Raw genomic sequence first — 22,644 nt, forward strand, 5'->3', positions numbered from 1 at the left:
GCCCTTGTAAGGGCCCTGTTTTCTCCCAGCATGCCCTGTACAGTTTCAATATTGAAACATTCTCACTGTGTAGGAAAACATGCTTTCTTGTTTTTTTAAATTTTTACAGACTGCATTTTGATTCATTGTACACAAATGGGGTACAACTCTTCGTTTCTGTGGTTGTACATGATTAGATTCACACCATTTGTGTAATCATACACGTTCATAGGGTAATGATGTCTAATATTACATGTTTTAAAGGCACACCTACACTGAAGGTGAGAAGAGAAGTGCTTTCAAAATCACTGTCAGTTTAGACAACAGCACTCCGTCTCTTCTTGCCAGCCTCCTGTCTCCTCCTGGTTGGCTGGCTCCCGGGCAGCCTGCTGGGACGTCGTCTCATCTGCCCATAGTTGCTGTTTTCTTGAATTTGGAGAGCAGGAGGTGGATACCCTTTGGAATCTCCATGAGTTTCTGACAGTGGTTTCACCTTCACTGTCAGAGGCCTCTATGTTTTAGCTTTTTGCTGTCTCGACTTGTGTTTGTTTGTAACTATTTTTTTTCCCCTGGCCAGAAGAAAGGTATGCACCGGGGCTGGCTCCTTGATGAGGAATCAGCTGCCTTTCCTGCCTAGGTGAGCTGAGGGCATACTGAACCCTACAGCCATTCCTTTCAAGGCCTGAATGTGAGGGAGCAGATCTCCCTGCAACAGGGACTCTTAACTGCAGAAACTACCAGAGTTCAGTGAGAGAAGTGCCTTTTTATGGCGAATCCCCTTTGCTTTCCCGGTGATGTTTTCAATTATTTTAAAGATTCATTTCCTTTCACAATAGCACTGGGAACTGAACTCCATTGAATGACAGTAGCTTTAGACTTCTTGCCACCACAGGCAAAGATAAAATCCAGGAACAAGACCTTGGCAGCAAATGGCAGCTGAATCTAGGTGGAACATGTCCCAAGACAAGTCCCAGCAAATGACAGAAGAGCCACCCCACAATCTCGTTGCCTCACCCTCTAGAACAGTGTGGGCTTGGGAGATGGAGATGCAGCCATGGTACCATGTCCAGGGAGACAAGGAGAAATGTGGGTGCTTCTTCCAGGGTTGCTATGGTAATCCCTCATTATCTCCAAGCTGCAGGGATTGACAGCTCATGTCTGCACTGCAGCTTCTCCTGATAACACTGTGTGTGTGTGTCGAGGTGCAGGCACATGTGTGCCATGTTGCATACCACTCTGCTCATGCTGTGCTGGTGGGTTCAGCTGTATGCACTTTGCCAGAGCATGTGCCATCATTTCTGTCTCTCTGGTTGATTGATCAGTACCCCAAATGTCAGGAACAGGCATAATGTGATTCCTTTTGTGGGAAGGAGGGGAGGAGGAACGGAGGGAGGGGAGGGAAGAAGAAGAGAAGGAAAGAGAGGAGAGTCATATCCTTGCTGATGATAAAGGACTTAAAGAGCCAGTTTTCAGAAGCTCTGATGAAGCCAGCTGAGGGCTCAGTGACCTTCTTAGCCCTGAAGTGGTCCCAGTGACAGCCCTAATCAGTGATGGCTTTGCTGGACAGTGTGGCCCCTGGGGCAGCTTGAAGGGTTACTTTCCACCTGTATGTTTCCTAGCCCTGAGTTGTGGGTGTTTTTTTGAATAAGAAATTGTTGCAGATTACCTCTGAAGAGTGAAGACTACTTATTGGAACAGTTTAGAAAAAATTCATCTGCCTGGGCCATTTTCTAGAATGAGGATGTGCGCACCTATGTGAGCATGTGTGTGCCTATGTGAGCATGTGTGCGTGTGAGAGTGCGTGAGCGTGTGAGCGTGTGCGCGTGTGCGTGTGTGTGAGCGTGCATGCATGTGTGAGCATGTGTGCGTGCATGCACGTGTGAGCATGTGTGCGTGTGTGAGCATGTGTGCGCATGTGAGCGTGTGCGTGTGCATGTGTGTGTGCGTGTGTGCGTGTGTGCACGTGAGAGCGTGTGCATGCATGTGAGCGTGTGTGAGCGTGTGAGTGTGCGTGAGCATGTGTGTGAGCATGTGAGCGTGTGTGAGCATGAGTGCGTGTGTGTGAGCGTGCGTGTGTGCATGTGAGAGTGTGTGTGCACGTGTGAGCGTGTGTGCGCGTGTGATCATGTGTGAGCGTGAGCGTGTGTGCGTGTGTGAGTGTGTGTGTGTGTGTGAGCGTGTGTGCATGTGCAGGGTGTGTAGAGACCAGGAGGAGGCAGGCAGAGCCAGCCCGATGCTGCTCAGGAAGACTGAATGTCTTCTGCTGCACCTGAGCCACACAGGCCCATGTGGTGGGGGCTGCCTCTGATGCCCAGAGTGTTTTCTTGCAGAGAAGGGTGAAGAGCGTTGAGGCTCAGGTGTGACTTGTTTGGCTAGTCACTTATGTATTCCGATTGCCAATACCAGCCTCCCAGGTGGCTCCTCTGCAGGTGCTTGGCCCAGGACCTTCTGCTGCACCCATTCCCAACACTTCAGCTGCTGGACCTGGTGGCCAGGGCTCAGGAGCCAGCAGTGGGCCTTTGAGCACAGCTCGAGGCCGCATCAGGGATGGCCGCTGCCACAGGAGGGCCAGGGCTATTCTGGCTCTTCGGGTCTTCTAGAAGCCTCTCAGAGTGGCAGGGCAGTGGGCTCACAATGGTGCTCTCAGGTGCTGGCTAGCGGGCTAGCCTTGAGTGTATTCTGCTGCATGAGCAATGAGCTGCATTGGCGCCTGCCCTTTCATCAGCACTGCCAGTGAGGAGTCTGCTCTGCTGCTAGTGCTCTGCCGCTGCAGGCCAGGGACAGTGCCTGCACTGGGCAGGAGTCTGTCTTGCCTGGGTGAGGGGAGGGTTCCTAAGGCAGCTCCTGCTGCCAGCTCACTTGTAGGCAACCAGCTTTCCCGGGGCAAGAAACCTGGCTCAACTGCCTGTTGGGTCCCAGTGCTCCCTAAAAGGTGCCAGTTGAGTGCGGGGCTGGAGTGACTCTGCCAGCTTTGGTGTGCCTGCCGTGACCTGAAAGCAAGGAAGCCTGTGGCCTTTGCCCTGGGCGTGGCTTAGACCTGGGTCCAGCAGTTGGGCACCTCGAGGGAACTCAGGTACGGGCCAGACCTGCCAGGCCCTGGAGGGGAGCCAGCACTGTGAAGGACCAAGCAGGGTGGACCTCGCCTGTCCTTCTGAAGGGCTGCAGGTCCCAAGGTGGGAGGAGCACCAAGCCCCCTGTTGCCCCACCCATGCTGTGTCCTCAGACAGCGAGGGTCTTTCCCACAGCTCTTCAGCAATTCCTGAGAGTTGTGTCCCCCGAGCGAAAGGAGGTCCCAGTGGGCCCTGAGCAAAGCTTTCACTTTTAGTGAGGTGACTGGTTCTGAAGTGGCTCCCTTGGCTGTATCTGCACAGGAGTCAGCGGGCATTGGCTTGTCGGCTCCTGGGTGCTCTGCATGGCTGGGCTCCTCTGAGCCTCGCCACCTTGAAGGAGCGGAGGCTTTGGTGAACACACAAGTCATTTGTATTCCCAGAGGTTTTTCCCTTCAGAAAATTGGTCGTTTTTTGCCTTTTACATCCCATTGGAACCCTGATGCTTGGTCTTGGGTTCTTCACCTGAGCTGCGGGCCATATGAGGGTGGGCAGGGCTCTGGTCTGGCCTTAGTGGGGGCTGATGAGCCTGGACAGTGGTCTGTATGGTGGTGGGCAGGGCCGTAGCCAGCAGGAGGAGGGGCTTGGGGCCTCCCACAGCTCTGGCAGTCCAGTGGCAGGGACTGCATGCTCTGACATGCTATCCCTGTTCAGTGCCCAAACCCTTGGCCCACGAGCTGAAGACGCGTGGTGGCAAGCTTGGGTCCAGGGTGCCCCTGAGGCAGAACCTGTCCCCTTTGTATTCTGATGCCCAGCCCTGACGTGTGCTAGGCGAAGGGCTACAGTTCCGTGTGCTGGAAACATGAGCCCCACAAAGCCACCCTGCATGGAGAGGGGCCATTCAGGGACCTTGATCCTGTCACAGCAAGTGAGGGTGGGTCACAGTACTCACCGTGGGTATCTCCTACCACGTGGTGATGGCTCTGTCCACTTGGCCTTTGTGGAACAACCAGGTGACCAGACCAGAGCCACCGCCCCCAGATCCATCCCATTCTGGGAGCTCGTCAGGGAAGGAAGAGTGTTAGATCTGCCTTGCCGATCACCTTTCTTTAAGGAAGCAGTCAGATGCCTCTGAGAACCTGGAAAGCCATGTCCTGGGTCATCAAGAAGCCCATGGGGTACACATGGAGAAACCATGTCATCTGCTGCAGGGCCCCCAGAGCTTCCTGGTTACACGGGGACATGGACCAGGCCTGAAGCACCCCTCCTCCCTGTAGAAACACACGGGCAGAGTCTGTCTGGGGGGCTGTGGGTGTTCTTGATCTTCCAGGAGTCAGTTTGGCCAGTATCCTCTGACTCCTTGTTTCGTGGATGCAGGAGACCAGGACTAGAGGTGGCTAGGACCTGCACCTGCAGCCATCACCAGGGCTTCAGGGTCAAGCAAAAACCAGGGAAGGAGCCCTGTGCAGGCCCTGGCTGAGGGTTGTCACCCAGCATTGCGAGTGCCTGAAGCCAACACGGACACTGGAGTGGGAGTTAGGTGGTGGGAGTAAGATGCCCCCTCGGCTGCCCCACTCATCCTCCACCTCCTGTGTGTTCTCCAGATCCCTCCTCCTTTGTGTGCCTGTCTACCCATTGCTGCTCCCCTGGGTTAGCAGCCAGCTAGTGTCAAGAGAGGCTTCCGTGGGGAGGAAGGCGGAGGGGAGACTTGATCAAGGTGGCTCTAGTTTGGTGGGTTTCTGGGCAGGGATGGCTCAAATGAGCAGGCACCAGATGACCAGTGTCCTGGGACCTCACAGTGGAGAACAGTGTTCCCAGAAGAGCAGGTGCCATGCTTTTCCAAGGGACGCTGGAAAAATCACAGGAAGTGCCTCCGCCCCAGTTAACTTGTGCAGAGTCCAGCCTGAGAGCAGGAGACTGTTCATGTCATTCGAGGACCAACACACATGGTCCTGCAGCTGTCAGACAGGCTCTCTGGGGATGACTGCTAGGTGCCTGTGCACCCTCAGAGGCGGGCCTCTCTTGACGCGATGGCATTTCCAGGCAAGCAGCCTGGTTCTTCCCCTGGTCCTGTGCATGCTTTCCCTCTGCAGCAAGGTGGAGGCCTTGGCCAGCACTCTGCAGAAAGAAGGGTCCCCAGGCGGCAGTTCCCAGGCAAGCTGCTGCGAGAGGCAGTGCCCAGCTCTCGCAGGAGCTGCTCCCTCCCATCCCGCTCGCCTTCTGTCTGTGGAAGGGGCACGTCCACACCTGCTGCTCAGGTCCTGTGCCTCCATCTGTAGCCCTGCTTCTCTGCAGCTGAACTAGAGGGAAGCTTCTGTGTGAGCCTGGTGTCTTGTCCTAGGTGGCCACTTGTGGGGCCTCTTCAACTGTTGCTCTTACTTATTCCTGAGCTAGGCAGGCTTGGCTTCCTGTGTCTGCATACAGTTCTGAACCGGCTTCCTGTGTCTGCATACAGTTCTGAACCCCGAGTGGCATTGCTCTTACTTATTCCTGAGCTAGGCAGGCTTGGCTTCCTGTATCTGCATACAGTTCTGAACCCTGGGTGGCATTTCGTCCAAACCATTTCTGGTGTCATGTTCTGGGCAGTGTGGGGCTATGAGTGCCAGTCTAACTAGGTGTGGCTGACTCCCTGAGCAGCCTCACCCACTGGCTGTCAAACAGTCCTGTGGTTGTGGCTGGAGCCAGAGCCCCATCAGAGGCAAGCCCTGTGGCGGCCAGTCCTGCACTTCCCCAGTGCTGAGGCAGACTGCCAGCCTGGGAGTGGCTTCCTTTGTGATTGTCACCTGTCTGCACAGTCCCTAGTCCCTTGGGCTGTGGCCCTGCCCTCAGCTGTTGGTTTCTGTGGATTCTCCAGTAGCCAGAGGCTGACTCGGTGGTGGATGCATTTGGTTTTGTGGGGAGCACTGGTGCAGGGGTCCAGCTGAGGAGTGTGGGACTGGCCTTCTCTGCATTCGTGATCTGCAGGTCTTGTCTTGGGGCATGTGAGTGTGCAGTGTGTGTCCACTGGTGTGGAATGAAATGAATCTTAATTCATTCTGGTGACTGGAAATGCAGTGTAGACCTCAGTCAAAACCTGTTGCCGGAGAGCAGTTGCCACTGTGATCTAGCCGCAGTGGGGTAGCTGGTGGAGCCGTGAGCTCCGTGCAGACACCTGTAGCCCTGCCTCAGGTCTGTGGGGCCTGCTGCCAGGAGCAGGCCTCCGCTGCAGGCTGGCCGAGGATGGCGGCAGCTCTGCGGCCTGTTGGCTCCCCCAGCCGTGCTCCAGGGCTCACGCTGTCCGTCCTTGCCAGCACTTGCCGTTTCTGGTTTTTCGACGTAGCCATCCTGATGGGTGCGAGGTGGTATCTCGCAATTTGCATCTTCCTCGTTATAAGTGATGTTGAGCAGCTTTTCATGTGCACTGATTGGCTGTTTTTATCTTCTCTGGAGACATGCCATTTGCCCATTCTTAGAGCAAGTTGTTTTTGTTGTTAAATTGTAGGAGTTCTTTGTATATTTGAGGTGTTCATTTCTTATCAGGTCTGATTTGCAAATGTCTCCTTCCATCCCTTGGGCTGCTTTTTCTTTTGTTGGTAGTGTCCTTTGACACATGAAAGTTTTAATCCTTATGGTTACATTATTTTATGTTTGTTCTGAAATGCTTTTTAAATTGTTACCCTTTTAATTATTCCTATTTGTCTTGATTTTAGATAACCCATTTCTCAAGACCAGAGCCCCCTCTCTTCTTATGGCTCGTGATGGAATGTGCTGGTGGGCAGACACCAGTGCCTCTGCCATGGCTGTTCTGGAAGCAGAGGCAGCTGAGCAGTGCAGGTCCTTCCTTCCCCATCGTTTCCCCACCCTGAGCTGAGCTGACCATGTGGCACTCTCACAGTGAACTGCAGAAGTGGCCAGCAGTGCCCAGCCTGAGTGCCCAGAGAGATTGTGGCCTGGGTGGCTATGTGGTGAGGACTGGCTGAGGCAGCAGGGAACAGCCCCATCTCAGGCTCGACACTCAGCCTGACGACAGCTCCGCGGCCCTTTAGCTTGTATGCTCCCTTCTCCCAGAGTTCTGGAGGCCTGTGGCAGCTCAGCCCAGGGACACACACGGTGGCTGGAGGAAACCAAGGAAGGCGGGGCCAGGATCTGCCTGTTTCTGAGAGGTAGGCACCTGTGGGAGAAATGGCGCGTCCTGGTGACAAGGGCTTCAAGGCCTGGTGTGGCAGGCACAGGCTGCAGAAGCAATATGCTCCTGCAGCCCTTCTTCCTCTCTCACCACCAAACCCCTGAGACGTTTGTCTTCCCTTGACTGGGGCCAAGAAACTGCCATATGAAGGTCCTGACCTTTCTGATATTTGGACCAGCACAAGCCGCCAGTCACACTGTCTTCCAGTGATGCAGGTGGTGTGAGGTACGGATAGAGCCTGGGCTCTGCCACCAGCCTGCCTGCCCCAGGCTGTGTGACCATGAGCAAGCCACTCTACCTCTCTGGGCCTATCATTCTCAGTTGTGGAAAAGGGCCTAGGAGGTTTATATCACTTAGCTGCTGAGCACGGGCTGAATTGTATGTGCTTCATTCTAGCACCAGTGTGTGGTGAATCATATGTGGCATCAATTCCTATTTCGAGAGGTGACATCCAAGGCCCATGAGGATATTGTTATTTGGGTCAAAATAAGACATTCTATCTTTAGTGTAACTTCCACAGCTACATTTCCTGACCAAATACAGGAACACTGGTTCTGCAGCCCAGGACGGCGAGGTGGCGACCGTTTGGAAGAGTCTGGGTGTGACTCCTGGCCCATCAACCCAGCCTCTGTGCCTTGCTTTCCTCGTGCTGTAAGGAGGAGCAGCAGTGATTTCACAGTGTTCCATTGAGGCTGCTGTGACTGCACCCTGCAGCCTGATGGCTCGAGGACAGCTGAAGTTCTCGTCCCACAGCCCTGCAGGCTGCACGTTAAGGTGGAGGCCCAGCAGATGCTGTCTGGTCAGGGCTTCTTGGTCCTAGAGGGCACCTTGCACTGTGTGGTCACATGGCTATGGGTGGGGATCTTGCTGGGGTCTCCTAGAGGACACTGACCCTTCACAAGTCTCCTGTCCTCTTGGGGTCGTCAGTGCCATTGGCTTAGGGGAGGACTCAGTGTGTGAATTCTGGGGCACGTTCAGTCCGCTGCACACGGGAGCAGTGTCACATCGTGGGGATTTGGTGAGTTGTTACAAGAAAAGTTCTTAGTGCATCACCAACTTGGTGAGTGTGGCATGAGCATCAGGGTGCTCTGCTCTGTTCTGCCCTCACTGTCCCACCTGGCATGGTCTTCACCCCTGGAAAGAGCACTGCCCACACAGGCCGAGGTGGCCTGGCTCCCAGCTGCCAGCTTCTGAGCTGAGCAGGTGGAGCTTGCGCTGCTTTTCAGGTGCACATGTGTACTGGCAGCTGCTCTGCGGGGGTCCTTCTGTGGTGGGTCAGTGTGACTCTGAAGTACAGTGAAGCCCTGGGAAGTCAAGGAATATCCAGCTCAGCAGGCCTGGACTGGTCACAGGCTTCTTGGAGAACCGACTTGCTCACACTTGCACCAGCAATCCTGTCTAGAATGAAGCTCAGAAGCTCCTGGAATCTGGCCTGGGAGTTTTGAGCCTGTTACGTCTCTGGGCCTCAGAAGCCCTTGGCTGCTGCCTCCCAGGTTCCTCTGTGGCCTCCTGGAATGTCTGCAGCAAAGTCTGGGTACTGTGACTGCTGCAGGGCCCCTTGAAGACAGATGCATGCCACAGCCTTGCTGCAGAAAGGCATGTGGGGGTCTCTCTGCTCCCAGGGGGCCCCTGTCTCAGGGTTGTGACTGGTTGTCAGCATGTCTCCCTTCTCCACAAAGAACTGGGGAGCACTTAACTATTGAGGTCACATGCCTGGTGTCTCTGAGGGAGCTGTGTGTGGGCTCCTTTGAATGTGGATCACATGAGAAGCCCTGGGGGGTTCACTGGCATTCCTACCCAGTCACCCTGCTGCTGGCTTCTGCAGGAAGGGGTCTTCCAAGACATGTTCAGCCTCCAGGACTCGCCGATCAGAAGGCACCTCAGCAAGGAAGCTCCAGTCTAGAGAAAGGGTGTGAGACAGGAAGAGTCCTGAGGGACTCTGGGAAGGAGACAGTGTGAAAAAAAAAGAGTGGTCTAGTTCGGAACAGCAGAACACCTGAAGGATGAAGGCCCCAAGCTGCTCTGCATGGTGGAGGCAGATAATTCTGTAGACGGGGTCCCTGGCCCTGACGCAGGCCTGTAGATGGGGTCACAGGTCTGTCACTGACCAGTAGGTTGGGTGACTGACCTGGTCTCTGGCTTGGACACGTGTGGACATCAGATGTGGGGACACTGGTGCACCATGTGACCTAAGAGCATGTGCCTGTGAGTGAGTAACAGGGTGCGTATGTGAAAATGAGCACCTGTGTGAGTACATGTTTAAGTATATGCACATGCACATGTATGTGTGATTCTGTATAAGTGTATCTGCACATGTGTGTAAATGTCTGCTTGCAGTTGTAGTTATGCACATGCACATGTTTGAGCATGTGTGTATGTGCAGGTGTGTATGCCTGTGAATGCCTGTGTGGAGACGTGTGTGTCTCTGTCCACATGTGTGTTACTCCTCCTGCTCCTCTGGGCAGCAGTATCTGCATCTTCTGACGCCTCTGTGACAGGCTGACTCAGTATTCACCCTGCCGGGCCCTGGGCCACTCCACTGGGTTTATGGTGTGTCCTGGCCTCTGTGCACTCCAGCCCAGTCAGGACTAGAGGTCCTCTGTCGTCTGCCTGGATCAAGACTGTTGCTGCCAAGAGATGGCCACAAGGGGCCACTGTTGCTGCTTTGTCCTCACCAGTCACTCAGGTGACCATGCTTGGATACAGGCAGTGAGTACAGTATGGAGCTATTGCCTCCTCTGAGGCAGTGTCCTTTGTGGGCTGATGGACTCACGGCATGAGGCAGGTACAGCAGTGGCCCCATGACTGGGGACCTGGTTTCCTGGCAAGTGCCAGTCTGTAGCTATGTCTTGGAGCTGGGTTAAGTTCCCTGAACATATTGGGGTCCTGTTCTGGTGGCTTCCCACTCACACTTCCAGGGAGATGCTGTAAGACAGACTGGGTGGTCCTCTGTCTGGGCAGCAGGGTCACCCAATGGCCTACAGAGAATGAATGCACTTGGTGTTTCCTATATGTTATTGTGCAAACCTGAATGCATGTCACAGGTCACTGGTTTGTGACCACAGACAGCAGCAAGCTGTGTCCCCCTGCACCAGCTCTGGTGAGTGCCACTTGTTCTCACTTGTGTCAGGAGTTCTGTTCATTGGATGGCTTACTGAATGCATCTTGCCTGCCCTGTTATTATTTTTAGTACATCCTTTAGTATACCCTTTTTGGAAAACTACAATTGTGGCTCCTTTCATGCCTCTTCCTGCTCACAAATCAAGGCTTTGTTCTACCATGTTGAGGGAACTGAGCGCAACACAGGCGAGCTATGTGGCTGGGAGAACTGTGCATGCTGATGATGAGACCCATGTGCACTTGCCTTAATGAGTTTAGTGCTGAGATAATCTTTCCACTTTGAAATCTAAGTCATGCTATCCTCAAGTATTTGCTAATCCTTGAGTCCTGTACAGTGAAGAAATGTAAAGACATGTAATACATAAAAATAGGTAAAGATGTTAGAAAAAGGAGAAAAGAGGGCAAAATGACTATGGATGCAAAGAAAGCAGTTAGTTTTCTGAAATCTTTGCCATAAGGGCCTGCGCAATCAAGAAGAACCAGTGATGTCATATGAGCTGCCCAGTGGAGAGCCATGCCGCTGTCACGTGGAAAGACCTCCCAGGATCTATCCAGGGATCTCCATGTGGAGAGGCTGGGCAGTAGGTGAGTGTTTCTCAGCAGATGTGCAGTTGGGTCCTGTGGTTCTCTCTCTTAAGCATCTTAAGGACTTAAGGACTGAGTGTCTCAGCTCCCTCCCCCAGGCATCCTTCCACACGGGCCAGGGTTTAGCTGCTGTCCCAGTTGATGTCCTTCCACACTGATTGTTTTGCCCACGAGAAGTTTTGTGGAGGAACCCCTCTCACAGTGGAACCCAGACCAGCTGTTCTGTCCACACTTACTGGTGGTTTGACTTGATGATTCTGGGCCCTCCTCTGACAGGCCCAGCTGAGCAGCTGAGCAGTCACACCAGGTGAAGGATCCGCATCTCTGAATGCCAAGACTCCTGGAGGAACCCTGGCAGCAGTATGCCATCCTCTTGTTCAGAGTGAAGTTCACTGCAAGTGTCCACTCCATGTGTGAAGCGGGGGTTAGGGTTAGGGTTAGAAGAGCCGGGAGAAAACCAGCCCACTGAGCCTATGCAGAGAGGTGGGGGAAGGGAGGGATGCAGCCTCCTCCAAGGAAACCTGAGCTAAAAAACTCCTCCCTGCAGGGAGTCCCCATCTCCAGTCCTTTGGCTAGCTTTCCCAAGCCTTCCCAGGTCATTGGCCAGGAGGTAGATTTGTAAATTTTCGTGGACTCCAACATGTTAGGCTTCTAGCTAATGGTGGGAGACATTTTCATGCACATCCCAGATTTCTTTTAGGAAAATGGGAAGACATCAGTTAAATAGCTATCAATATCTCTTTAGTCCACATGAGTGCAAGACATAGCAGATGCCATGGAAGGTGCAGAGAGGCTGTGACAGTGATCCCTTCCTCCCAGGAACTTGTGGTGCTGTTGGGAGAGGGTGGGGCTGGAGGCACAAAAGAGGTGATGGGTGGACTAATTGAAGTGGAGATGGTGTGTGTGGGTGGAGTGCAGGACCATGTGTATGTGCATGTGAGGGTGTTGAAATAAGCCTGTGTGCTCAGGGAACCATGCTTGTGAGCTCATAAGTGTGCAAGTTTGTGTGTCGACCTATGTTCAGGTGCACCTGAGTGTATGTGCATGTGTGCGTTCATGGACACGGACACATATCTACATATGTAAGCACATAAGCATGTGTGTGCATAGTGTGGGCTTGAGAGTATGTACATGAGTGTGCTGTGTGAAAGCATGTGAACGTGTACCTGTGCAGTGTGGGCTGGAGCACCATGTGCAGCCCCACAGACCAAGAGAGGACTGACATGGGCTGGGATGTTGGCTTCAGAGGAGTGACAGACTCTCCGGGTCCTGCGACAGGCCTGTGCGAGTGGGGGCACAGCGACCTTTATGAGTGAAAATGCTGCCTGTGGGAACAGTGCACCAAGGGGTGTCGGCTAAGCAAGCAAACAAACAAGGTAGGCTCTTATCAAATATTCTTTTAAAAACCCAGCAGAAAACGAACACTTTCCTTTCATATGGAAGAAACTGCCACCCTCCCTCTGGATCACTGATCGCTTCTCAGAACATTTGCTCAGCTCTGGGAAGTCAGCCAGCTGAAGATGGCTACTGACTTGAGTGCCTCACACACCACCTCTCCTCGATTTCTGGCACTGTGCACTCTGACCCCAGCAGTGTGGGATCTGTCTCTGCTCTTTTCTGGGAGGGGAGGCTTCCTTCTAGAATCCGGGACCTGAGGACACCCTAGTCAGCTGAGCTCCCCATGATTCACAGTCAGTGATCCACCAGGTGGTGATGCCACTGTCCGCAGAGGTCTGGCAGGTGTCTCCCTTGGGCCACATGGCCACCAGGATGGCCACCGTCTGCCCACCTCCCCAGTCTGGATGGCAAGAAGCCTTCCTTCCTGCTTTGGACAGATACATCCTATGGACTATTTCCTGAAGGGACTTGCCTCCTGCAAGCAATCTGAGGACCAGTGCATTGTCCTGTGGGTCTACCTGGGAGGCGTCCCAGCCGCCTGCTTCTCTGGTCTCCCGCACACTACTTCCCAGGGCAGCTTCCAAGTCTTGAGCAAGGCTCCCGGCTCACTGTCATTGTGGCTAGCCTTCTCCATGGCCCACATATGAGCACAACTGAACTACCGTGGGCCGGAACCTCCTGAGATTAAGCCTGTGTGCCTGCCATGCCTGAGCACGTGCTCCTCAGGTGCTCGGTCCTACCTATCCAGGTGTGGCGCTCAGTAGAGCTGTGCAGAGACTTCCAAGGCAGATCACAGAGCAGTGTGCATGGTCAGGTCCTGTGTGGAGGCATCTGTAGTACTGTAGGTCTGTTAGGTGAATTTGGGTGTTGGTATGACAGTGTCCTGGGCCCCCATGGTACGTTTGGTAGTCAGAGAGGCCGTGCTCATGTGAGTGCATGTGACTGGCCACACACATCCATGTACACCTGGACCATCTGGGTGATGGTGATGGCTGTTCGTGGTTCGCCTGGAGAACCCACTGTCTCTGAACCCATTCTCTGTTTTCATAGGTCCAGGGCCTCACACAGGCCAGGCACATATTCTACCACTGAGCTGCATCCCAGCCCTATTTCAAAAAGTTTTATTTTGAGGCGGGATCTCACTGAGTTGCCCAGTTGACCTTAAATTTGTGATCTTCCTGCCCCAAGTTGCTGGGATTGTAGGCGTGAACCAGTGTGCCTACATAGCTCGTTCTTTTTTCTCCACATTTTTATCGGTACATCATCATTGTACACAGTGGTGGGACTGTTACATACTTGCACATGCACACGATATGACAATATGATCTGGCCGATATCATTGCCCAGCGTTTTATTTCTCCTTTCCCTCCCGTTCTGCCTCCCATTTCCTCGATTCTCTTATCTCCCTTTGATTTTCAGGAGACCTCCCTGCCACCTTTCTTTTCCTTGTCTTATCTCCTATGATTTTCATGGTTTTGTGGGATGCTTGCACTTTGAACCTAGTGTCCAGGGGTGGAACCCCGAACCCTGAAGTTTCCACAGTGTCAGTTCTTGAAGGAGAGATGGACCCTCCGCCTGACAGTCTCACAGACAGGCTCTAGGATCCAGTTGTCAGGATGCTGCCTTGGGGAGATCGGCCCAGGTCTCACCCTGGGGGCCTTGGTTGGTAGGGAGCCTCCTAGGGACACGAGGTAGAAGCACAGAGGGGCCTGGGCAGGCTTCTGAAGGATCGCCTTCCAGGCAGTCCTCAGAGTGGCTGAACAGCCAGGTGGCCAGCAGCCTGATGTGGCCATGTTACTCTTTGGGATGGTTCTAGGGGTGAGACCGACCTGGACGAGCATGTGCTTGACCTGGCTCTTGTGCTGCAGGCTTTCGGCCGCTTCGCTGCCTGCATCGCCCTCCCCTCCCCCGCGAGTCCCAGGAGCCTCTGCTGTTCAGGTTCAAGTCCCCTCTCCACTCTTTTTTCAGATCTTAGCCTCTTATATAGTACGGGGGCAGAGAAAGTCAACGGTTGATTAAATCTCAACTTTCAGATTATTTGAATTAGTTAAAACTGATTTAAAAGTAGAAATAATATACGTTTAACATATTCTAAAGATATATTCAAAAGAAAAATTTCAAGAAAGTCTAATAAATACTATTCTGCGAATACATTTATAACATTGTATGCAACAAATCAAATTTAAGAAATAATACCTTTATACTTCAGACAAAGAAATAAGTTATTTAGAAAGTTCCAGAATAGATATGAATCACTTTTGGCTGACTTTCCTTATAAAACCCTGAATGCTGTGAGCGTTTTCATGGGGAGCGATTCCTTGCCATGACCTGGGAGCATTTAGACACCCTCAGATGCCCAAGCCTGGGGCCACCCATGGCCTCTGGTTGCAGATGCACAGGGGCGTTGTCAGCTGAGGCTCTGCCAAGGCCTGGACCCAGCACCCTCCTCTGCCAGGGCAGTGTTTCCCTGGTGTGAGCGAGTGCCAGCTGCTGCTGATCCTGTGTGGAGCCAGGCACTGTGGGCGAGTGGCTCTTTCAGGGCCCCTGGCCAGAGCCCCAGCCTTGGTCATGTCACTGTGGACCCTTTCCTCATTTGTAAAGGATGGGGTTGGGCCAACTCAGAGCTCCGGGAATTTCCGCTTGTCATGACTGCTGGAGGAGGAGAGGTTCTAAGTGGGTCCAAAGCAGTTCTTCATCTTCTCTCTTCCGTTCTTCCTTCCTCTTCTCCTGCCCCTGACTATACCAGCCACGCGCGGTGTTCCTCAGCTCTGGCAGAGGTGGAGGAGGACAGGGATGCAAGCTCATGGCCCCATGCGCAGTGCAGCATACCAGTCTTGCTGGAAGTGGCGGCGAGGGCACCCTGCCCCCACAGCAGGTGTCCCTGGGAGCCTCTCTGGCTTTGCTCTGAGTGACTGGGACGGGGTCAGTGTGGCAGTCCAGTGGGGAGGACCAGCAGCTGGTATAGCTCCTCCTCCACAGCCGGGCAGGCCCCTTTGCGTGCTTGGGTCTGCACAGTCCCATAGAAATTGTGTGATGCTGTGCTCCTTAAGATTGCTTTCTTCTAGCCACATGGCCCTGTTGGTGGTGAGCATATATGTAGTATCAGACCAGCAATCGAGGCAGCCTGGTACCGGGCAAATGTGTTCCTACTAATTGAACTTGTTGCATTTGAATGGCTTTCTTCAGCCACACTGGCAGCAAAACTGTCTGGAACAATAGGAGACCCTTTCCCTTCCATGTCTGGGGTCTGCAGATGGCCGTTGGTGTGGGAAGCACAGCCCTGAATTAGTCCTTTGTGAGCCACTGAAGGTAATTTGAATGTTTGACACCCCTCCACCCCAGGAAGCTTGTCTCAAAGTGAGCAGTTTGCTGGAATAAAGACTAATTAGGGCCTAAATTAATTAGAAGGTGTGGTTTGGAAAGATGTTAACAGCAGTCATCATTTCAGACAAGTGGAAGAGAGCTAAATGAACCAGCCCCTTAATACCTCGGTGTCCCCCACTTCTCCTTCCATCTCGAGAGCAGGCCCAGCCTCTGCAGTGCCTCCATCAATCCCTGTGGCCTCTGAAATCAATGTCCATGTTTCCTGGGTGTTCGTTTTCATCTGCAGAACTGGCCCTGAATGTGACTTGTTGCAGAGTTGTTGGAAGCAAGTTTCAAGTAAAACATGTGATGACTAAATAGAACAAACAATTAAAAAAGAGAGTTGAAATGTGGAGGAGGGGCCGGGAACCCAGCAAAAAGCAGACTGAAAAACTCAAACTGCACTAGCTTCACAAGTTCTCTCTTCAACTTCATATTCATGTGTTCCACGATGCTCAGTTTTTTATTTTTATTATCTTTTTTGTATCTTTCAATTAGTATGTGTTCATATTCTTATGTCATAACTTTCCCTTTTTTAATTACTGTTTTTATTTTTTACAGACTGCATTTTGATTCATTGTACACAAATGGGGTACTTCCTTTCATTTCTGTGGTTGTGCACCATGAGGATTCATACCATTCGTGTAATCTAAGGCATACATGACCGTAGAGTGTATTTTGACATCACACGTACATGGAGCATAGCTCACTCTAATTGGGATCCCATTCTTGTGCCTGAATGTTGCACTGGTGTGTATTCATCCAGGAACACGGGAGTGATGCCCCGTCTGTTCTTGCCCTTCCCATCCCCCTCCCCGCTGCCTTCCCTTCATCTCCCTTGGTCTATCCAGTGAACTTCTACCCCTCCCCCATTGTGTGTCAGCATCTGCATATTCTGTTTTTTATTTAAGCAAATCATCACTTTGCAAACACTTCTGGATCAGAATTGCTCCTGAATAGCTGTGAAGCCACATTCCAAAGCCTCAGGACAGTATGCAGGTTGAACACAGGGCAGGCATGTGAGGGACCTGTCTACTTCCTGAACGTGAGCCCTCAAAGTCCCTCTCTTCTCTGCCTTCCTCTTCCTGCAGATGGAGTGTTCGGGAGGTGCCAGAAGGTGCCAGCTGTGGATACCTACCGCTACGCGGCATCTCCGCTGGCTCTGCAGCACCTGAGGGTCACCTTGCAGAAGCTCTCCCGCACAGGTGGGCAGGCAGGGCCACTCCCCTGCCAGGCTGGCACTCTGCAGGGCTTTGCTGAGCACCTGGGCCTCCAGGCGAGGTCAAGCCAGGGTCCTGGTGTTCAGGAGAGCCCACAGGGCTTGTACCAGGGAAGGGGGAGCCCTGTGATATCTGGTCTTGGGGTCAGGAAACCTGGCGTGCTGCTGCATGTTTGGGATTACAGGGGCGAGGGACACTAAGGCTGTGACTTGGGCCACCCAGCCAGGCTTGAGCCCTGAGAGAGTCTGTCTCAGCCAGCCAGCCTCGTGCAGTGTTCTGCCTACGATTTTGTTGTAGGAGATTCCTGATCCTGCTACCTGTTTACTTCACAGGGGTGCTAAGAAGATCATCAAAATTACCATAATTTAAAATAATTAATTTTACTGCATACATGATTCATAATATGTGTAGTTTTGCTTTGTGTGTGTAGTTTTGAATTGAGGGGAGCTGTATCATGAGGCTGGCCTTATCCTTACCTGTTACTAAGATAGTCTCTCCTGGGTAAGAGCCAGTCTGAGGCCACATGCAGCATCACACCCAGAGTGTGACAGGTGAAATCATGTGTCTTAGGGTCAGAGTGTAAATATCCTGGCAGCAAGACTGGAGGTGGGAACCCAGGGTGGCAACTGAGCCTGTAGCCTGGCCTCCACACTTGCTCTAGGGTCACGTGCTCCCCAGGAGTACCAGCTGCTCCATGGAGGCTGTGGTCAGCAGCATGAGAGACACTTCTCCTGTCCTGCTTTTGATGCTCACAGGCATGCTGGCTAGTAGGAGGCACTGGGAAGTTTTGCAGACTGACTTCCATTAATTCCTTAAGTCCAGGTCATTGGGCCAGGGCATGCTGTCTCCCTTTGGTGCTGACTGTAGGATTTACGCAGGGAACCAGAACCACTGGGGTCCTGTGTGCGCATACTGGGACCCCCTCCTGCGGCTGAGGGAGCTGGCCCAGCTTCTGGACTGCTATCTTATGCCTGGAGCTCAAAGCCCTGAGGCAGGTAGCAGGGGCAGGGAGGTTGTGGGGGGCAGGGAGGCTAAGGCAAGCTAGAGCACACAGCCTTGCAGCCTTGACCTCGGTGGGGAGAGCTGTGGCTACCCTCCCCAAAGACGAGATCGCACCTGTGCGTTGTGTTTGGGTGGTGTTCACCCTATCCTCTCTGATTTTTGCTTGCCCCTTGATACCTTGTAACTTAAAGCATGAGATGCAGAGTTAACCACATAAAATGCCTGGGAGCATATTCATATCGAATATGAATGATAGGGGAGTGTCCAACCTTGCTTCTGCATGTGGCCTTGGCTGTTGTCAGCACCCTTCTTCCACTGACCATTGCGTACCTCTCTGCCTTCAGTGGATTTCCCACTTGTCACGGTTCCATCTGGGGCAACACAGGCCATGCTGGGCATTCTGGGTGGTTAGCAGTGCTGTGTGAATTGGCCTCTTGCAGTTCCCTTTAACTCCGCCCGTGCCCCAACACATGCTAGAGGCACGGTGTGTTTCTGACATGATTCTCCTTCCCCTGTCAGGGTAGCTAGTGGGCCATGCTGCGTGATGGTGAGGGGGCCTCTCCCATTTCCACCCCTGGGCTCTCGGACCCATGCATCCTAGCTGTGGGAAATAGTGCCCATCATATTGGAGACTCCTGAGAACCCTGCCCAGGCTTGCAGGGTGCTGCCACCTGGCAAGAGCTGCTGAAGTATCTTCAAAAGCCACACCACTCTCATGAAACCAGCTCTCAGACGGCGGGGAGCAGTGGAAGGCCAGGGAGTCCCATGGGTGTGGGTCCGCTGCTGTGCCTCCTGTAAATCTTTCGTCAGAAGCCATGCTGGCTCAGACACTGTGAGGTACACAGGGATGTAGTGTGACAAGGCAGGACATGCAGGGAGGGCAGAGTGGTGTCTGCCAGAGAAAGGGCAAAGTGCTGCCCTTTCTGTGAGAGGTCCAGTGAGATCCACCTGCCACCAGGCCACTGACTGGGCACCCAGGGAATAGTGGCATGCGGGGCCTTGGCTCTGGTGTTTCCTGCTGCAGATTGGGCCTGCAGCAGTGGCTGACACCAGGTCAGCCTCAGCGAGGCCCGTGGTGCTGAGCTAAAGCATGACCTCCATCCCTGCTGCTGTGGCCACTTAGTTCACGGTCACAATGGGAAAAGGCGTGGTTGGCTGGGGAAAGATGCCCACTGGCATCCACAGAATGGGTCGTCCTATCTTTCTGATGGAGAAAGTCCTCCTCTGCCGAGGTCACTTTTTGGTGAGCATTCACATGGGAAACACAGACATGTGCATTTGGACCCATCCAGAGACGTCCCTCTTAGAGACCTTTTCCCCACAAACCCTTGTCACCAATTTTCTAGTCACATCCTTTCTAAGCCCCTGAGCATCCTGCCAAACAGCTGGCCATGGCCTGTGAGTCAGTGTATAATTGCACAGGAGGTCATTTTTCCCTCCAAGCAGAGTGAACAACCAGCTCAATGCTCAAGGTTCTGACCCTTGGGAGAATTTTCCCCCACTACAGTCCTGCAGGGGATGCGCTTGAGGGGAGGCATATAGTGCTTCAGCTGTCCACTCCTGGTGGTGCCTGCACAGTGCAGAGCCATCTGCACACAAGCCTGATCCCCTGAGTCTGTGACCCAAGGGCCGAGAGAGGAGGCCATGCCCCCTGTGGCCCATGGCACCTGGCCCCTCTCAGTTCAGGCAAGTGCCTTCAGGGCTTGTGCCACCCTGCTTCTTATCGGCCTCTTCTGTGTGGTGATGGCATGCTGTGTGCATGTCTAATGTGGCTCACTGGTCTTACAAGTAGTTCCTAGTAAAGTCTTTGTGGTAGTGTTGCCTAACGCTCAGTCCTTGTCTCCAATGCCAGTTCAATAACAAGGACATGGTTTTGAGGAAAAGGAAAAAGAAGGTTTAGTGCTTTGCTAGCAAAGGAGAAACACAGGGGACTCCTGTACCAGAGGCTGTGATTCTACCCATCAGCAGGAATAGGGTGCTTTTAAAGAGGTGATTCAAAGGAATAAATGGGCTAAGGAACTGAACAGACACTTCACAGAAGAAGAAATGCAATCAACAAACATAAAAAAATGTTCATCATTTCTTGCAATTGGAGAAATGCAAATCAAAACTGCTTCAAAAGATTTTATCTCACTCCAGTCAGAATGGCAGTTATCGAAAATACAAGCAATAATAAGTTGGCGAGGATGTGGGCAAAAAGGTATACTCAGATATTGTTAATGAGACTGCAGATTGGTGCAAGCACTTTGAAAAGCAGTATGGAGATTCCTCAGAAAACTTGGAATGGAACCACCATTTGCCCAGCTATCCCACTCCTTGGTTTATATCCAAAGGACTTAAAATCAGCATACTACAGTGATGCAGCCACATCAATGTTTATAGCAGCTCAATTCATGATAGCAAAACTATGGAACCAACCTAGATGCCCTTCAACAGATGAGTGGATAAAGAAAATGTGATATATAGATATATATATAGATATATATATATATCTATATATATATGATGGAATATTACTCAGCATTAAAGAAGAATGAAATTATGGCATTTGCAGGTAAATGGATAGAACTAGAGAATAGTGAAATAAGCCAATCCCAAAAAACCAAAAGCCGAATGTTTTCTCTGATAAGCAATGCTGATCTGTAGTGAGGGGTAGGTAGGGAAGAATAAAGGAACTCTGGATTGTACAGAGTGCAGTGAAGGAAGGGGTGAAGCATGTGGGATGGGAAGGACGATTGACTGAGACAGACATTTTTACCCTGTGTACATGTATGAAAAACATTTTTTTAAATAAAAAAGATGATTCAAAGGCTCCATTCCATGTGTTCTCTGTTGGAGTTGTAATTCACTTGTTAATTTGGGAGATAGTCATTTCTGAGATCTTCTGGTACCATCCCCAAAGTCTGGATTAATTCATTGTTATGGTGGGTGTGTACTCAAACCTGCCTAAAATGGGGAAGGAAGGGAATCCTGTTTCCCTGAGATTAGGGAGGGGAAGAGATTATGGAGGAGCAGGGGAGAGGAAGAGAAAGAACCATGTCCATTTTAAAAATAAATTGCAGTGGCAGAGCAGCAAGGTCTGTATTCGAAGCATAGAGTGGACCCCTGTTACAGTAGTTTGTGGTTCATGGCCATGTGTTCAGTCTTCAGGAAGGCCCAGTGCCAGCCAAAGCAGTGTCTTCAAAGGGGGGCATGTGGCTCCAAAGTCCTGAGGTTTGTGCTTGAAGTCACCCATTGGGGGCTTCAGAGGCTCCAAACAGCATTCCTTTGGCATGCAAGCATCTTACCCTGGTGCTGCTTCCTGGGCACCAGGCCCAGGCTGTGTCTCATCAGTGTAATGGACCACAGTGGTGTCCTGCGGAAAGAACAGTCAGTTAAGGTCCCTGAAACCAGAGAGCCACAGGAGACTGAAAGGTCAGGATTTGATGTAGGTCCCTGATACCAGATAGCCACAGGGGGCTGAAAGGTCAGGATTTGATGTAGGTCCCTGATACCAGATAGCCACAGGGGGCTGAAAGGTCAGGATTTGATGCAGGGCAGTGATGACATGTTACTGGCCCTGCTAGGACAGAGCAAGCTGCTTCTGATCGTCTTTCCTGCAGGTGGAGGGAAAAGCCTCCTCACGCCAATAGCTGTGTAGTGGGGACCAGGGAACCTGTTAATTTGCTCCAGCAGACAACCACGTCTAGTGTAGCAGCTGCAACTGGCGCTGCCATCTGGTTAGTTTGTGACAGTACTGACATTCTCAGTGGTGAGCTGACTGGGTTATGAGGGCTGTGACCTAATCAGTCCAATCTAGTTTGAATGGACTTGACTGGGTGGTAATTGTAGGCAGGTGGAGTGTGGCTGGATGAGGTGGGTCGCTGGGGCTTATCCTGGAAGGGTGCATCTTCCCTGTGACTGCTTCTCCCTTCTGCTGTTTCTCTGCTTCCCGGCTGCCATATCTTGAACAGCTTCCCTCCACTACACCCTTCTGCCATGTGTTGCTTCACCTTAGGCCCAGAGCAATGGAGTCAACCCACCACAGACTAAATCTATGAAACCACGAGCCAAAATAAATTCCCTCCTCTAAATTGTTCCTGTGTGAGTCAGCATGAAGATTTTGCCAGATGCCTGCCTACATCTGTTTGAATCGCACATTCTGGAGTGTGAAGTGACCACTCAGTGGGTTTGGGGACCTGTGAGATGGACCTGAGCTTGAACTTCATGGTCACCTGATGTCCATGAGACCTTGCCTTGACTGGTGACGTGTTGGGTCCCCTGAACTCAGGATTAGGAGCCAGGGTCCAGCAGTGAAAAGCCTGGTTTTGTCTCTTACCTATACAGTCACCCCGGCAGGGGACTACAAGTCCCTTTGTGGAAGCTGAGGAGATTAGCAGTATATGTGTAGCTGCGTCCTCCATCTCATTCATAGGGCTTTGGGCCTGTGAGATGCCCAAGGCCAGGAATTGCCTGGGAACTGTGGCTGTCTGGGTGACCAGGTCAGTGTCTGCTCAGGAGATATAGAACTTCCCTGTGTGCACATATTCATGGGGTGTTTGAAGGCTGCCCCTCTGTTTCATGCCTAGGAGCAGCCCAACAATGCTGAAGGTCACTACGAGTCAGACTCTTGATATCTGCTTTGGGTAATCCTGTCCACCTCTCTGTGGCATATAAGTGCTACCACTTGGCACTCCCACTCCAGGACCCCATCATCTCCACTGCCCTTGAGGTCCCAGATTGTTAGCAGCTATTCCAACTGTAACTGAAAAATGTCACTACAGAG

The 22,644-nt window shown here is 52.2% G+C and overlaps 1 protein-coding gene across 4 annotated transcripts in view; it reads left to right on the forward strand.

Moving 5' to 3' along the window:
- Positions 1 to 22,644, forward strand: part of PTPRN2 (protein tyrosine phosphatase receptor type N2) — a 712,067-nt gene that overhangs the window by 160,709 nt on the left and 528,714 nt on the right. For 3 of the 4 annotated variants that reach the window (XM_079150661.1, XM_079150659.1, XM_079150658.1), the window contains one exon: positions 16,749 to 16,862. The exons of the other annotated variant lie outside the window; for it this stretch is intronic. In XM_079150661.1, coding sequence (XP_079006787.1) covers positions 16,749 to 16,862 — 114 coding nt within the window. The remainder of the gene's footprint in view (positions 1 to 16,748; positions 16,863 to 22,644) is intronic. 4 annotated transcript variants of the gene reach the window in all.

This window comes from Sciurus vulgaris (assembly GCF_902686455.1).
Source record: "Sciurus vulgaris genome assembly, chromosome: 8".
Lineage (NCBI taxonomy): Eukaryota > Metazoa > Chordata > Mammalia > Rodentia > Sciuridae > Sciurus > Sciurus vulgaris.